The 17,338-nt window shown below is 33.5% G+C and overlaps 1 protein-coding gene across 2 annotated transcripts; it reads right to left on the reverse strand.

Moving 5' to 3' along the window:
- Nucleotides 1-8,003: 8,003 nt before the first annotated feature.
- Nucleotides 8,004-16,090, reverse strand: LOC140816241 (probable protein arginine N-methyltransferase 6). Of its 2 annotated transcripts, XM_073175364.1 has the most exons (13): nucleotides 15,702-16,090; nucleotides 15,401-15,466; nucleotides 15,066-15,134; nucleotides 14,385-14,420; nucleotides 13,990-14,055; nucleotides 13,146-13,214; nucleotides 12,947-13,024; nucleotides 12,612-12,690; nucleotides 11,500-11,594; nucleotides 9,248-9,332; nucleotides 8,693-8,898; nucleotides 8,211-8,329; nucleotides 8,004-8,124 (listed from the first exon to the last, which is right to left on the reverse strand). In XM_073175364.1, the coding sequence occupies exons 1-13, from the start codon at nucleotides 15,951-15,953 to the stop codon at nucleotides 8,082-8,084; spliced, it is 1,263 nt and encodes a 420-aa protein (XP_073031465.1). In that variant the 5' UTR covers nucleotides 15,954-16,090; the 3' UTR covers nucleotides 8,004-8,081. The 2 variants fall into 2 exon arrangements, with proteins under 2 accessions (XP_073031465.1, XP_073031464.1); XM_073175363.1 differs by lacking the exon at nucleotides 8,004-8,124 and having other exon boundaries at nucleotides 8,294-8,898.
- Nucleotides 16,091-17,338: the final 1,248 nt, after the last annotated feature.

Consider the following 17,338-nt stretch of genomic DNA (forward strand, 5'->3'; position numbering starts at 1 on the left):
CTTTTTCATGGATGACCCAAATAAGAGATCCGTCTCACAAATATGACCCGTGAGACCGTCCATACAAGTTTTTGTCGCATCAGCCAATGGAAGTTATGGATATTTGAATTTGAAATGACAAAAAAAAATATATGATAGAAAAATGAACGGGAAATAATTTTATAGTAGTTTAAACATTTGGAAATAAAAAAAGGTTTTTTTGGAATCATAAAAATTTCATCAACCAACCAAAGTTAGTTACTTTAGAAATTTAATTTTAGTTAATCATTGTTGGAACATGTTAAGTTTGACGATTGAATAAGTTTGTGGATCTATAGAATAAGTAAAGAACCTAATCGAACTGAATTCAAAGAAGAAAAGTGAACTAAGAAGCTTAACTGATTACAAAGTCAGACTGATAAAACATAAAAATAATATTGATAGCCAAATCGATTCTAGGTCGACCGATGAAGCCCAACTGACAATCTATCTAGTTGATCAGTCAGACCAAATCAATAAATTATCTAAATAATCATTATGATCAAAGCCCAGTTGAAATATCGGATAAATCTTTTTATATTAATAGTCACTAAACCTTAAACAGAATTTCAGGTTTCGGCGCACTACCAGAACACATTAGAAAGGACGATGACATGTCAACAATGCCATCTGCATTTGGAAACGAATATATTTTGAAAAGATTATTGTTGCAGGTTAAAGATATAAATAGATCAATTGAACAAGCTCTAAGTTAAACAGTTACATAATCTTTCTTTGGATCTTCTCTGTAAAAGCTTTTCGATAGTCGAACTGAAATAGTCAGTACATGCTGATATATCATTATCTGATCATTTTGATGATCAAATTTGTGCTTAAAATTTCTCTGTCAAAACTGTATAATTGAGAGTAATAAGTCTTACTGCTCAAAGTATTTAGATTCAAGTTTTACTAAGAGTTTTAGTTATGCATTATTAAGCGCTACTAAAATGGATGATTTCAAATTACTTGTAATTATCAAAATCTTTTAGTGCAAATCTTTTGTGAGCAAGAAGTAGTGATATAAGAGTTTTCAATGAAGTTGTGTTTAGCAGCTGCAACCCCCCTTGATAAAGATGAATGGACAATATCAGTTGAGATAACATTGCATCGAGGTTTGATAGGTTCACTATTATACTTAACTGTCAGTCGACCAGATATCATGTTTGCAGTTTGTATGTGTACACATTTTTAGTTGGATCCAAAATAATCTCATTACTCAGCTGCTAAAAAAAATCTTAACTTTCTTAAACGAACTCAAAATGTTGGATTGTAATATGCTAAACCTCATTGTTCAACCTAGTGGATATTTTAATGCAGACTATGCAGGGTGTAAGCTTGACAAGAAAAGTACAAGCGGATCATGTCAGTTTCTTGGAGACCGAATAATTTATTGGTTCATTAAGAAGCAAACATCAATTTCCACTTCTACTGCAGAAGCTGAATACCTAGCTGCTGGGAACTGTTGTGCTCAACTGTTGTGGATTCAACAACAACTGAAAGAATATGGAATTGATGCCAAATGAGTCACCAATTTTCTGTAACAACACAAGTGCAATAATCATCACATTGAATCCAATTTTGCACTCTCGGACTAAGCATATTGACATTTGTCATCATTTCATTCGAGATCATAAAATGAAAAAGGATATTAGATTGGAATATATCTCAACTGAACAACAAACATCATATATTTTCACCAAATCAATCTTAGAAAACAAGTTTTCTTATTTCATAAATATTTTAGGACTTATTGATTTATCATAAATGCATGAATTTAGGGAGGTACTGAATCATAAAGTCCTACTAATAAGACAGTCGTCAGTTAGTCTTTTAATATTAAACTAACAGTTAGTCTCACAACATAACTAATAGAAAGTGGTATCAATCTAACTGATCTTATCATTTAGTGGTATAATTCATTTAAGTTTGTTTGTTAATATTTATTAGCGATTTAATTACTCAGTTTTTTTCAAAGGAAAAAAAGGTTTTTCATACAATGAACTTATTATCTTTCTAAATTTGAAAATTTCTCATTAACAGCGTGAAACATGTCTCATCTATTACCAGATCAAAAGTCGCACATGTTAAATAATTGAAATCCATAAATTTTTGAGTTTTTTTTTTTACATCTTCTTATTCAAAGCATATATGCTCTCAAACTCGTTGCTCTCTTTCACCTCAAAAAGCATCTAATTTTTATATCTAAGAACTTATTTAGATATGGCTGCTCCAACATTTTTTTCAAATATCATAAACGCTCTTGGAGTCGATTTCGAATCAATTTATTATACGGAAGATGTTGATGTCTCTCAAGTCTTCAAAGTCGTTGAGTCATCTGGACTTAAGACTTTTCTCACTTCTTCGTTGGACATCTAAGTGAAAGAACTGAAAAGTTTCTACGCAAGAAGGATAGTAGCTGAAGATGAGAAGATATTGATGCCTATAGGAGAGGATTGTCTGTTAATCGAGCATGATTATTTCTCTGCACAATTTCAATTGCCTACTAAAGGGTTAATTGACTTCTCTCTAGTACCTCAGTAAGTAGATGAGGATATGAAGCTGAAGTTTCTGGATCTGGTGATAGTATCAAGACATCAGAAAAGAAAAAAAAATGAAATTAGATTATCAACTTCTGGCTAACGTTGTGGTCAAGCCAATTCTAGCTAAGGTAGGCTCTTTTGATGCGTACACTACATATAAATTTTTGGTGATGACAACTATCACCACATGAATCAAAGTTAACTAGTCAGTCATCATGTTACATATTCTCAAAGCAGTGATTAGCAATAATTTGGATTCGTCATCCCTTGAGCAAAATGTTTGAAGACTCAGGATCCTTACTGAGAAACTAGGTAACTTTGCAGAAGTTCAAGCCTCTCCCTGCACCAAGCATCCTTTCTCTCATCCCTAAAGGACAAGAACTAAATATCTCTTCTGTTGGGATGTTGGTCATCAAGAAAGAAATCAGAAAAGAATTGGAACTGAAAAGAAACCAGATGATAAGAAGGGAAGCAAGGTAACTGGACCCAAGCCAAAGAGGAAAATGATTTTACAATCCAATGAATCTAAGGTAACAACTTTTTTTCCTCTTCTAAAAAGGCCGGATCAACAAAAACCAGACTAATGCGTACACCAATCAAGGCAATATATACAAATGGCCGAGAATACTAAAAACCAGGCTATTGATCATCCAGCCGAAAAACTGAAACTGATAGCGGTAGTAGTTGCACCGAAAAATATTAGTATTACAACGGCTCTCTCTCTCCTCCAAGACCAACAAAAAGAGTAATCATCTGAGATGCCATCCAATCCACCAAGTCAGGACTGGTGTCTCCATTCTCCGCAACCGCAAGGCAAAAAAAATATTAGTTTGCTGAAGTCCATGCTCAGAACCAATATAAGCTATCTAGACTCAAATAGACCTACTGATGGATGAAGTGAATGAATTCGCTGCATAAAAGATCAAATTCTTTGATGAATGGGTGAAATTCAGGACAATCATCTTTCATCAAAATTGAAGAAAAAAGATTTTCCAAAGAGGTACATGGCATTAGAAAAAGCTGTTCTAAAACAAGTCAATAATGTTGTCATAGTTGAAGCTCTTCAACGACAACATTATCTCATGAATCTTCTAAAGATTCAAAAGCTGACTACAATTTGTGCCAAACAAAGATCCAATTATGATCCTTCTTTCCCAACCGCATTTGATAATATAGTTATGACAAAGCAACTAGATATGAAACCGGTCTCCATGCAAATGAAAGTTAAATTCTGGGATAATGATCACAAATTTTTTGAGCTAGTGGATACCAAGGAGCAGGAAGTATGTGGTTCTTCAGTACAGTCTGTCTCTGAGAAGCCGACTGATAATGACTCCAAGGAAGCCAAACGGCTCACTTAGTCGGAGTCATCCTCCCCTGATTTGGATTTAAATGCTGAAACAACTTTGGATTAGATCAACTCAAGTCTCACTGTCATTTCCTCTTCTAAATTGTTCTGAAAAGAAGTAATCTGAATACTGAGGAAGCCTTATAAATTTCAAAAATAAAATGCTCAAAGAAGTGTTAGATCTATCCAAGGTATGAACGACATATTTAATCAGTTAAAGTATATAAAAAAAAGACTAGGCATCCAGGCTACTCATCTTGGTGGGAAAATTCAAGCCAATGACTTCCAAATTTATACCAAAATAGAAGAAGTTCACGCAAATTTTGATTACAAAATTGAAGGCGTCAGTTCTTAGTTAGTCTTTGTTCTTGCGTACCTAAAGCCACCATCTGGTGTTGAAAAAATGAAAAAAAAGAAGTCAACCAGTTATAGTTAGCCTAAATCTACTGATGCGCAGAAGAAACCTACTGATAAACACGTTGGTCAGCTTAGAATATCATACATGAAGAACAATACATATTTAGTCAGTTAGATAGTTCAGTAGTATATATTGTTGAGGATAAACGAATTTAGGTTTTTTGACATAATTTTGTCAAGCACCAAAAGGTGGAAATTATGGGAATATGCTAAGTTTTGGTGATTGAATAAGGTTGCTAATCTAAAGGATAAATTTAGAATGTAACCAAACCAAATTCAAGGAGGAAAACTGAACTAAGAAGTCTAACTATTACAAAGAGAGGCTGAGAAAACATAAGAAGGTTGCTGATAGCCAAATCGATTTAGGTCGATTGATGAAGCCCAACTGACAGTCTATCTAGTTGATCAGTCAGACCAAATCCATATATTATCTAAAGATTCAGTATAACAAGTGATTAAGGATCATAGCCCATATGAAATATCGGATAAAAATTTCTGTACTAACAGTCACTGAACTTTAAACAGAATGTCAGGTTTCGACGCACTATCATAACATGCCAAAAAGGATGATGACATGACATCTACATTTGAAACAAATATGTTTTGAAAAGATTAATGTTGTAGATTAAAGCTATAGATAGATAATTTGAACAAGCTATAAGTTAGACAATTACACCATCTATCTTTGGATTATAAAAGCAAACTGATCTTCTCGAGTCAAACTGAAATAGCCACGACACACTGATATATCATTATCTGATCATTTTGAGGATCAAGTTTGTGCATATAATTTATCTGTGAAATTTGTGTAATTAAGAGTAAGAAGTCTTACTGCTCAAAGTATTTAGATTGAAGTTTTACTAAGAGTTTTAGTTAGGCATTGTTAAGTTAGACTAAAGTTGGTGATTTCAAATTACTTGTAACTACAAAAGTCTTTTAGTACAAACCTTCCACGAGGAAAAAGATGTGACGTACAAGTTTTGAAATGTTCGAACTTCCAGAAACAATTTTGTGTTTATTTACTTTTCAGTCTACCATCCTTACTGATTTTCTTGATAGGTCATTTGCTCAACCAATTTCAGCCTATTTCTGCACAGCTCATATTGATTGATTACTGACCAATTAACAAGAAAAAAATGTCAATGTTGCTAACCCAACCTAAATATTTTTTTTTAGATAAATTTATTCACCTATTTTAAATTCAATTTTGATCCTAACAATCATATAGACAGATTTAGCAGACGTAAACTTTATAAAGGAAGATTGTATAAGTTAATATTGTGATAACAGTTGAGTAATGAAACATTCAAAAATGTATAAACATAATTTTTTTTTAATTTAACCTTAGATTGATCATAATTTTAATATATAACCTTTTTAATCGTTATAGTTTGTTTAATAAGAATTTCTACTTTGCCAACGAACGTGTTTCGGTCCGAATTTACTAACTTGACCCTCTTTTTAAGAAATTATCGATAAAAGATTCGATGGACTTTCCTTCCAAGTTTTTCTATCAGTATTAATTATGTGTGTGAAATGTATTTATATTGTTATTATAATAGGCAAAAATTTGTGTGAGACGGTCTCACGGGTCATATTTGTGAGACGGATCTCTTATTTGGGTCATCCATGAAAAAGTATTACTTTTTATGTTAAGAGTATTACTTTTTATTGTGAATATGGGTAGGGTTGACCCGTCTCACGGATTAAGATCCATGAGACGGTCTCACATGAGACCTACTCATTATAATATTGTATTCACATTGTAATAATATAAATGTTCGTCAATAAAAAGATATTTCAATTTCTATCATTCTTAATAATTCCTTCTCTCTTCCGATCTCTTGATCTTCAAACCATGCAACCCTTTACGTCCATATGGTATCTCTGTAATCTATACATATATATTTGAAGATTAATTTGTATATTTGACAAGGTTGATGTAACCATTCAAGTGAAAAACATCTTTGGGAGAGAGATGTTCATTACGAGAAATAAGAATTTTTTTTTCACAAAATTTTTTTACAAATATTTTCACGAGTCAATTTCATAAAAAAATTCCCAACCCGACTCAACCCATAAAAAATATTACTTTTATGTTAAACATGTTATTTTTTATTACACATATAATTCAGATCGACTCGTCCCACAACCGTCTCAAAATTCACAGGAGACTTACTTTTTCTTTTTTTGGAATAGGAACAAAAAAAGAGAGAGAAAAGAGTGATCACTAAAGGCATCCGCATCCGTAGTAAATTAATGTATGTTATTAACTTTCCATCTCTTCAAAAAGTGTGCGATCCACGAGTCACATAATCATTATATTAACACTTTCTCATTATTAATACACACTCATGGACTCACATTCATTTAATATCACATTTCATTATTTATGAGTCCACTCTCCACTTATTCATTTTTTTTTATTTTATATCAATTAAATAGCTTTTAAATTTTGTTTAAAAATTTATAATAAATATTATTGAAAATAAATAGCATTATTATTTTAAAAATAATTTAATTCTAATATTGATTAAAATATTATTTTAAAAAATGAAAATACAGTTCAACTGTTTGCTATCATTCTTTAAACTTATAAATTATAATTATTTAAAAATAACATAATATTATTTATTTATAATTAATTAATATTTAATAATTTTATTGATTATTTTACGAGTTTCATTTATTTAATTTTAAAATTTTGATATATATATATATATGTATATATGTATATGTGCAATCAAAAGTGCCGTTTGGCTTTTTTGTTTTATGTGAATTAATGAGATTAATTCTGATGAATTTTTGTGCTGACATGGCAGCTGTGATTATTAATGTACATCTCCACATTGGTGTGTGAATATTAATTGATGTTAATAATTACCCATTAATGCTCCAATGTAGGTACTTTAAGAAAAATCCATCACAAAACAATCCCAATTTGGGAGAAGAGTGTGTTCAAGAACCAACACATCCCTGGAAGAACAATTTTCATTTCAAAAGTTTCAATTGCATACTGACTGGTAATTTAAACTCTTACACTGTCACCGTTTTCACACAATCACATAAAACCAACATGTTACATATAATATCTAAGTTTTAAAACCTATTTCCAAAAATATAAAATTTGAAAGTAGGTCAAAGCTCCATCAAATCTCTCGTCAAAACAGATACCAAAAATATAAAATTTGAAAGTAGGCCAAAGCTCCATCAAATCTCTCGTCAAAACAGATACCAAATAACCCCAAACCTCGCACCAATCCTCACCTCGTCACTTTGATAGGGAATCAAGTCACGAGGAAACAAATGAAGAAGCGAAAAATAACAAGGAACAATAAATTTTTAAGTGTCCAAGCCAACTACTGCTTCACTTTCAGTTCAAGTGGGAGTAAATTTTTTAATAAAGAACAAGGGAGATGATTAAACAAAACTTAGGATCATCAATTGCCACCAAAGCCTGTGTACACTCCTGGAGCGAAAGAATGCTGACGAAAAAATATCATCTTAAATTGCTCGAAAAGTTTACCCCTATATTTGTGCATGTCATGATCAGACAGAATGCCATCTTGAGGTCAATTACGTCTAGAAGCACGGATCTGGTTGAGTTCACATTCGAAAGATGCCTACAGCAAGCATATCAATAAGAAACCGAAATCTGCAAAAGTCAAATCGAACAGATGCCATGTATCTTTCCGTTACGTTCTGGAGTTCAATTTTTTGGAGCTTTGGAAAATAGTTGGAAGAAACTACTGCTTCATTCACCGCATAACTGATTCTTTGACGAAAAAACAACCATTGGATCTGCCAGATGGTAAAAATCATCATCAATGCATCATCATGAAGATTAAATGATTATAGAAGCAAACAAAGATAATTTTTTTACTTACGCATATTCTAGATGAATATTCATGAACCGGGGATTTTCTTTGCTTTGAGATAGAGTCACAGAGCCTTCAATAAGCTGATCCTGTTCCACCTCTATTGGATCATAGAAGTAGACTAATGTCTGCAAATTCCATGGATTGAATCTGACGACTAAATAAGCAGGACGAGGTGGTCTTTTTTTTTTTATCACAATCTTCAGCATAAGGATAACAAACTTAGCCAGAGGCAGATTAGGATTTTTAGGGAGAAGAAGCAAGACTGAGAAAGGTACATCTCAACAGAATTAGGGGAGGAAAACTTAATTTTTTTTAAAAGAGACCAAATTAAAAAAATTCGATTTAAGGGGGGCGACTGCCTGCATTGCTCTGCCTAGAAAGCTAATAGCTAGTAATGTTTGTAAATATTGGAGGTTCAAAGCACGTGCTTGCATATTACTACCATGCAACAAAAAGAAAAGGTTAAATGTTGAGAGTATGCAAGACACCTGCTGCCAATGAGTAGGGGCTTCCTCAGGGGATGTAGATAGCACAAGGGTGTCATTGGGATTGGAGCGTTTCTTTTTTTGAGAGGAATCTGTAACACGACCATCAGGAGTCTCCACAGATGCAGATTGTTCAATATTGTCACAAGAGGACATTGCAGGCGCACCAAATTCGACATCAAACCAGAAAGCGAATCCGTGAAATGGTGCTAGAATCATCAACAAGATAAGGACTTCAATGAAAAATAATCATCTCTGGCATTATATGAACTGTTAAGGTAAACAGAAAAATCTACGACCTGCCAAGAACCATCGTATCATTTGGCATAGTCTCTCTTACCAGTTATTCTCCCTCCCCACAATTGTATGAAACAAATATGAGCTCATAAATGATAAGCGAACAAAGAAACAAAAACGGGAAGAAAAATAATGAGAATATGCACCTCGAGGAACAAAATTAGGGGCACAGTAGTATGCAAGCATGCATGAAAGAGATGGATGAATACACATACTGACTCACAAGGGCTAGAGATGTATCATGGATGGGAAGCACTTTACCTCTCATCATTGACGTGAACTTAAATTTTGTAGAAACACATTCTAGCTCATGAATTGTTACAGTACTACAGTCCACATGCTTTACCTGTCACAGGAGTTTGGAATCAAGTTCAAAAAGACAAATGCTAGTAAAATGCATTATGTATAACTGCAAATTGAACATGTTACTACTTACTACTGTATAAGGGAAATAATTAAAAATAGTTTGTAAAGGAGAAATTAATGGGTATGTGCCTCTGAAAGATGGTATCTAGGTATTGAATGGCAATCAAATACTAATGCACAACGAGGAGACTATAATGCAGTAAACTGTTATTCTGCGACTTCTCAGATCATTTTAAATTCTCGAAGAACGCAAAGTATTCATGTAGAACTTTGAAACCAATCGCTAGGAATCCATGGTTTATCTGTCATCGCCTTGGTGATCCCCATAAATAAACTGATGTTCAAAACCGACCAAGAGATTATCATCTTAGATCAATAGACACAAATCCCATCTCTGAGCCCAAATAGACAAATACTTATGTACAGAAGCTAACAGACACGTATTATATAGTCACCGTGTGTTAGTCATTAAGCTTTAATATTTCTTGTTGTATAATTTCATGTCATCTCTACAGTTCCTGCACCTTTTTTCCCCCACATTTTCAACCGGATTTCATCTTTCCACCCCGATTGCAGTAAAAGTATCACCTACTCATGAAATCATAATTCTCATCCTCTATTAAAAAAAATTACAGCAAACCAGCGCATCTACAATGCTCGATTTTGATATATCTCAGGATTTTCTTTAAATTTCAGAAAATTTTTAAAGTTCTGATGACAAATTTTGTTTAGAAAAATTGAAAGTTGAAAATATATTCGGTAGGTCAGGAATTTCAAAATTCTAGTGGAAATTTCAGGATTCTGAAATCTCTAAGCATAGTTTGGTACATGGGATAAGAAGAGAGAGATTGATAAATAATCATCCTTATCCCATGTTTGGTACTTTTTTAAAAAGCTCGTGATAATATCACGGGCCATTGATAAATAATTTTTTAGAAGGATAAAATATCCCTAATAGAAGGTGTGATAATTTTAATTTAATGATAAAATACACTACAAATGACTTAATTACCCTCAATTTATAAATGATTTTTTTATAAATCTATGCTAGTAGGTAGAAATTAAAATCAAATAAATATTTATTTATTTTTATATATTATATAATATGATAATTATATAAATGAATTCGATATAATTATATAAATAATTTTTATAAATCTCAATAAAATTATTAGTATCACTCGATTAACTTTAAAAATTGATATTTGACTTGAATCAAAAAATCAAGAGCTCAATTATCATATTATATAATATATAAAATTAGGTAAAAATAAATAAATCATGCAAGAACTATCGGCACATGAACATAAAAAATATAAACTCAAGCAACAACTTTGAAATTACAAAATTTATTATGATAAGGTTAATTTTGTCATTACAATTTAATATATAAATTTAATCACTCTTATTAAAATCATACCAAACATTAAATATAATATCCTACATCTTATTTATCTTTATATTATATATCACATGTTTATCCTATCATGTGTACCAAACTATACCTAAGGACATTGAACAATACCATCGAATAATTGTGGAGATGTAATTTTTTTCACCTGTATTTCATTTGCGGAAGTTTTGGCATAATATTACGGAAAATTTCATAGGTTTGGAAAATTTTCCCCATATCTTCAGATTTTCGGAGGAAGTTTGCAAAAAAGAACTTCAAGTGAGACTTCGTTTTTGTGGGATAAAACCCCAACAAAAACCCAAATTCGGGATATTTGAGTAAATTTAATACCATGGTTACGGCGTACCCCTAAATCACCACCAAAAAAAGAAAGAAGTGGAGAAAAGAAAACAAAAACAAAATGATAATAGATAAAATGAACAGGTTAAAACAAAATAAATGACAAAAGATGGAAATTAAGAGCCAAAAGTATCCCAAACAGTGCAGTTGTCCTGGTAAAGGCTATACCCAGTAGCCAAGGAATAACCTTAAAAGCACAATATGTAATGCTGAAAGCTTTCTAGAAACAAACTAAATTGAGCAAGAGGTGCCAAATAACCTTACAGCAATAAAGAATAACTTCATACAGCACACAAAGATGAAAAGGTTTTGGACGAATGAATACGAGTTAAAAAGACAGGAATATTATGTGTATAGTGGATGAAAAAATAAGATCTTAAATACATGGACTTACCACATTAGGCCATGTCAATACATTTTCACCAGAGATTAACTCAACAGAAGGCTCTTCAAAGGCACACTGTTTTGCTAACGGCATCACGACAGACACTACACATAACCACAATACATCAACTATTGCAAGGAAAAGTTAGAATGCGAAAGAGACAACTGGAAAATGGCCAATGCAGCAGTAAGTGAAAAATCTTATGCCAATTATTTACTGAATACTGTGAAAGTAAGAGAAAAGGAAGTGGTCTCTAGGTTCGAGCAAGCTCTACAAGGCACATACCAGTAAGGGGCCAACGCGAGTAGAATTTCTTTCTTTATAAAACACGGATCATATATTTGTTAAGCTTTTGATTACATTTTCTCAAACCTTGACGGGTTTCAAGGCTTTCTGACGAGAGAAGAATTTGTATGGGGAAGGGCAGGGTCATTCATTAAAAAAAGACAAGGTGGCTTGCAAGAAAGGGAAATGGACCTTTCCAACCACATCAACAGTTAACTCGTTTCTGGACAAGGTCAGAGGAAAATCTACTTCCTCAACATCCCTATGGGAGGGTGACCCACTTCCTAAAGCAAAGATTCCACACCACAACAATATTATCATCGATTGTGAAGCCGTTTTAAATTGGATGCACAATAAAATAAGAGACATTTATTGTTTGGTACATTCAACATGAAGTGCACGCAATAATGGATTTAAAAGTAATGAAAACTTAGTGTGCAAAAAAGTCCAAATAGAGGCTAAAGAGTAACAAAATTGGTAAAACAAAACAAGTCTTGGCACCAAGTTCCGCCAAAATTAAAACTCGATAGTCAGAAAATAGACTACTACAATATTGACATCATTCCTAGTCAACATTATTTTGACTGGAAACCACGAAAAGTGTAGCTAGTACCTGTATTTCTCAGTATTAATGCCATAGAATTTCTACAATTATTGGAATCCACGATAGAACAAACTTTTAAGTCCATCTAAATCTAATCAATAAATAAAATATTTATGTGAGAGGATATATTTCTGAACTAGAATAGTAAGATAATACAAAATCTCATTCCCAGGCAATGCAGCTCAATAATTTCAAGAAATATAATTAACAGGATTCTCAGAAGAATACTCACTATCGATTCCATAGACATTACGCCAAAAGTCAACACTTTCACCATATCGGCATGGATGTGAGACAGGGGCCATGTACAAGCTGCATAATGTATAAAGGATGACATTATGTGCACCAAATATTAGCTATTAAATGCTCTGGATAGAATCATGACTAAATGGTTTTGTATCCAATACCCAACTATGTAACAAAGAGATTAAACTTTGATATCAAGTAACATGGAACTGGTCAGCTGAATAGCGAATTCAGTACAGCTGCCTCTACAGTTGGACAAATAGCATAATATGCATACTAAAAATTAGGAGCGATTAAGAGAAGGGAATAACTGATCTATACCGTGGCATTTGAGGGAAGTATAAGACCTCCAGGTTTCAACCAACGGTCTCTAGCAGAAATGACACTCCCCAGCATGCTCTAACAGGATGTCAAAAAGTCCATAAGGTGAAATAACAAGGAAAGAAGCCAATGCTCGAACCAGAAAAAAATGTTTTATGCTTCCATTTAAGACTAATGGCTATCATGTATCAAAACTTACCTCATACAGAAGCATGTAACCCATCCATTCTGAAATTATAACATCAACTTCCTCATCGATTTCAACATCCTAAGACCAGAAAACAGTTATGCTTCTATTCTTAATAATGAAAAGACATCAACTTGTACTTTATAAAGAAGATCTGAAGTACATATAATAGTCACAATAAAAACCATGGTCCAAATGCTGGTTACAGTACTCTGACGCAGGTGTGATAGTTAGTCATTCCCCCACACACCTTTCCCTAAATATTATTCTATTCTGCAAAAATAAAGTGAATTTTGGTGTATAAAACCAGTTTCACCACCTACAGCCACCACCGCCAAAAAAAAAGAGAACAGTTGAACCCTATCCCACTGACCGACACAATGTAACATCAAGGTCTACAAAGAATCTGATGTGAATAATTATTCAATGCATAACTTCCAAAAGCAAACTCGAGAAGAGTCAACAGGATCATAATTATAGAGAGCACATTATTCTTAACAACATTACAATTGTTTTCGGGAAAAACGTATTCTCACGCCCATGAATTATTACTTATGTCAAAAAACATAGCCTTTTGCACTGTGCCTTTAGCCTTTTCATGTAACAGGAAATTTACGCGTCCACTCCTCATGGCTGCCACACACAAATCCACTCTTGATAGTCTCTGAACAAATCTAATAATTTCAAGTAAGCTATGATGGGTAAACTAATTTGATACAATTGTGAAAATTGTCAAATTAAAAAATTCAGAACATAGAGGACGATATGTTTTCCTCTTGAAAATCAAATTATAGATAAAGTACTGGTGAAAATAGATAATCTTGCTGAGAGAATTGGGAATTGGTAAAAAGGCAACCTCTACACGGCCATGCAGAACAGTGATGGTATCAGCTAAGTTGTTTGCCTTGACTACTTCATTTGCCTGCGGCAATATTTCAAAACAACACCACCTATCAAAACTATGTTACAACACAAACTACCAAAATTGATATCCCATTTCTCACAAGGACTAGCAATACCATAATAACTATTTTACCAAATTCTCCAGTCTGAATCAACAAAGGCACAATAATTATTAATTCCTAAATGCTGTCTCATTTTCATATCAACTCAAAGGGTTTTAACAAAGAAGGACATGCTTAGTTCATTATTTTACTGTTTCCATGACTGAGCTATGTTTATGGTCTTCACGTGTAAATCAAATGACATTCTACATATCCTAAGAAGATTTGAAACCAGATCACTGCATACCTGAACTGCAATATTACTGGCATCCACTGCATACACCTGATAGTAAAATGACTAGAGATCAATACAATCTATCTATCCTAAATTGAGAAAGAAGGAAAATAGTTATAAAGACATACATGTCACATGACTCAACAACTAAAATACACATGACATATACCAATTTTTGTTGTAAAATTAACTCTAACCATCCCATTCCCCAAACATTCCATTCCAGAAGGTCGAGCTTTCATTTTCTAAATACTTTATTTGTTTGAATAATAAATATTCGGGATGGCTAGACTAGCAAAATATCAGTGTCACATAACAATAAGAAAAGAAAAATAAACTTTCACAACTAAATAACTCATTTTTGCTCCTCTTAGATTGTTCACAGTCTCCAGGGTGATGGCCTCTATAAAAGTACAGAACGCTCAGATCAGGTTGAGATACAAACATTTAAAAATTGAGTGGTGGAAGAATATAAAATCATCAACATAAATAGAAGAATAGTGGCCTAAATGAATGAGGTTAGAACATTAAAATATTTACATAAAAGTAACTGAATGAGTGTGGTAATCATGCAATTTAAAAGTCACGATTCATTTCAATGCAGAATATTTATATATTAGCAAAAGAATTTGGAACCACGTTGGGAATATATAGACTGAACTGAGAGGTCGGTAAACTGAAACAGTGTCTCACCCGTCGTGCCCCAGCCTGAGCACAAAAAATAGATAGTATTCCAGTGCCACAACCGACATCAACTACCACCTGAGATGAGAGAGTCAAAACTCAACAACTAATAATAAAATCAATATGTAGAAATTTAGCCACGACTGACTAGGAAATAATTGCATTCTATCTTAGTTTCTATTTTTTAACCAACAGCAAACATCAAATAACATCCACGTGGGCTCAAATTCTAATTAACGCACAGACCATAGCAGCAACTACAGTATGGAGGTATCTTGTACACGGAAGAGTTACCTGCAATTGAAATTAAATAGAAACTACCAACCGTCTATACAAATGCTTACTTTTCCTTCAATACGATCTTGATGCTGGAAAATTGCATTTCTGTAAGTTTCCGTGCGCACACGATCCTGTGTAAATGAAAAGACAAGTTCACGCATGATCACCAAAACTTTACAATTCAACTCAAAGCAACACATCTATCTCCTTCAATCAAATCTGGTTTGAGAAATGACGAGGGTAAAATTCCTAGACCTCGTCAACACCAGCACTGCACAACTAAGCACCTGATGCAGACCAGGAGCTACCTAAGGCTTTGTAAAATAGCGACTCGACTCTCTGCCTACGGAGAAACAAGTACCGAACCTTTATCATTTCTTCATGAATGCCGAGGTGAGCGTAGGAGTGAAAATAGGCCACGTCGAAGTCCGTACACGGAAGCGGAGCTTTATCTTTCTCCTGACGCGGCTGTGGAGCCCTAGGATCGGATCCACCGCCGGAATCACGTGACCTGCGGTTGCTCCTTCGAATTCGTCTTCCAATCGAGTGAACGCCACCACCGTGGTGGTTGCCGTTCCTGTAAACTTCGCCGTCTCCACCACCAATCGCCTGCGACATAGCTCCGTAGCCGGCTGACAGGAAGGTACAAATGCTTAGTCTGAGAAGAAATTGAATTTAGTGGTAACGAGCGTAATGGCAAGGGAAGCTGAAGTCTGAAGAAACAGTGAGTACTACTCTGGTACATATATTGGTCTATTTTGTTCCCTAGAATATAAAAAGGGCAAATTTGTATATAGTTTCTCGTCTCTATTTTCGTTCTCAACTTTCTGCTTATCTATCCCCCCAGAGTTTTTTTGTTTCAACTCCCTAATTTTCTAAAATTTTCAAAAACATCCTTGATTCCTTTGATTTTGATACATGACATTATCATACCTATCGAACCTGTTCTTGAAAGCATATAACCATAAGACATATAGTTACGCAAGGTTTAGAGCCTATATACCCTGCTCAAATTGTAACGCCCTGAAAATTTTAAGGTCCACGCAAACCATGTGCATGTAATTATTAAATTCTTTTGTATTTTTAATTAAATGTTTTAATTGCATGAATTATTTATGTGGTGCATTTTGACATGTTTAAAATATAATTTCTGCATGGTTGCATTAAACTGTATTTTTAAAAGGATATTCAGGTGACGATCGAGGAACGAAGACCAAAAGCTGAAAAATGTAAAATGTTTTATTAAATAATTAATTTTAATTATTTAATATAAGGGTGATGGTTTTCTCATATTTTTGAGAACAAGAAATTTTGAGGTGATTTTATACGCCGAGACTAATTTTTATCGGTGTTGGATTTTCAATTAAAATGCGACCTTTTGAGCAGTCCGGCTATTTAATTCAATAACTATTTTTATGAAAACCATTTTATAAATTGATTAAGAGCCTAGCTTGCACCAGTGGGCTTAATTAAGAGTTTATTTGGCCTTAAGCCTTTTTAACAATTAATTAACATATTAAAAAGAGATTTAAACCCTAAGCTAAGCACTCCACTCACTCTCACACACGTTCACGCCGCTAAAATAATTTTCAGAAAACCAAAAACTCCTCCACGGCACAACAGCAGCTTTTCTTCTAAGTTTTTAGGGATTCTAGCCTCCGTTATCTCCGTTCTTCGTCGCCGTCGGTATTTCGTGCGTTTACGACGCAAAGGCACGCCAATATCTTCCTTTTCTCGTCCATTACATCATAGTATCGATTTAAAATATGTGCGCACGAAGAACTCGAAGTTTTAGTTCGGAAATTTTCGGTTTCAACATATACATGCTATGACTAACGTTTTTTATGATTTGAATTCATGTTTTTACTTCAAGGGGCTGCCATGATATTAGGATTTGATCAAGAGGTGTTTATACATGATTGTCAAAGAACCCCACTCACGCAGAACACAACACCACAAGCGACACACCAAATAAATCGGGTTTTCTGTCATGAAACTTTAGA

The sequence above is a fragment of the Primulina eburnea genome, chromosome 16, assembly GCF_022965805.1.
Source record: "Primulina eburnea isolate SZY01 chromosome 16, ASM2296580v1, whole genome shotgun sequence".
In the NCBI taxonomy this organism is placed as follows: domain Eukaryota; kingdom Viridiplantae; phylum Streptophyta; class Magnoliopsida; order Lamiales; family Gesneriaceae; genus Primulina; species Primulina eburnea.